The 964-nt window shown below is 68.8% G+C and overlaps 1 protein-coding gene across 1 annotated transcript in view; it reads right to left on the bottom strand.

Moving 5' to 3' along the window:
- The window catches only part of KCNH8 (potassium voltage-gated channel, subfamily H (eag-related), member 8), a 208782-nt gene extending 208048 nt beyond the window's left edge, over positions 1-734 (bottom strand). The window contains exon 1 of the mRNA XM_010585899.1: positions 659-734. Within this exon, the coding sequence (XP_010584201.1) occupies positions 659-734 (76 nt within the window). The remainder of the gene's footprint in view (positions 1-658) is intronic.
- Between the last annotated feature and the right edge of the window lie 230 nt (positions 735-964).

Raw genomic sequence — 964 nt, 5'->3', positions numbered from 1 at the left:
CGGGGCCGGGCCCCGTCCATGGTGCTGCAGCCGGACGCCGCTGCCAGCGGGGCGCTGCCGCTGAAGGGCCCTTCCTTCCTTCCTTCCTTCTTCCTTCCTCCCTCCACCGACAGCCTGCAACTGCCGCTGCCACTGCTGAGCCCGACCTACAGGAATTCAGCTTTTAGGGAAATTTAATAGCGGGGCTGGGGGTAATACAGAAAAAAAAAAAAATCCCCAAACCTCCTGCCGAAGCCCTGGCCAGGCTCTGGAGCCTGCCTTTCCCTCGCATCTCTCGGCTGGCAGGGGCGCGGGGCGGGAGGGAAGCCCCAGCCCCAGCCCAGCCCAGCGCACAACTTTCCTGCAGATGTCGTGGCTGTAGCGGCAGCCCGGCTGGCCGTGGCCCCGGCCCTCCCGGAGCCCCCGCGCGGGGGGTCGGGAGGAGAGGGGACACGGCACCCTCCTCACCTGCACAGCTGTGGAGAAGCCGGACGGGAGAGCGGGAGAGGCTGGGAGCTCCCTCGCCTCCCCCTCCTCATTGCCGGCTCCTGGTACCAAGGAAACCCCCGGAGGGCGGAGGGGAGGGAAGAGGAGGCTCCCCCCGCACGCACGGTACCCCCCGCGCATCCCCTGCTTCGGGCGCTCGGAGCCGACGCCCGCTGCCCCAGCCCGGACTCACGTGTGCCGTCAAACCGGGTGGCGATGGTGTCGAGGAAGGTGTTCTGGGGTGCCAGTAATCCCTTCATAACCGGCATTTTTCCAGCGCGATGCGAGGTTCCCCATCAAAGTTTGCCTGGGAGGGTGGTTCGAGAAGAAAGTGCAGAGGGCGCCCGGGGGAAGGGAGGGAGGGAGGGAGGAGGCGGAGGGACGGAAGGCTGGGGGGGGAGGAGGAGGAGGAGGATGGAGATGGGGACGGGGATGCCGCCGCGCCGCCTCCGGCGCCGGGAGCCCCCCGCTCGTCAGCCCCGGCACCGCAGAGCGCTCC

The sequence above is a fragment of the Haliaeetus leucocephalus genome, unplaced genomic scaffold (genome assembly GCF_000737465.1).
Source record: "Haliaeetus leucocephalus isolate CR32 unplaced genomic scaffold, Haliaeetus_leucocephalus-4.0 Scaffold135, whole genome shotgun sequence".
Classification (NCBI taxonomy): Eukaryota; Metazoa; Chordata; class Aves; order Accipitriformes; family Accipitridae; genus Haliaeetus; species Haliaeetus leucocephalus.
Note: the sequence above shows the minus strand (reverse complement) of the source record. Positions and strands in the feature narration are given on the sequence as shown.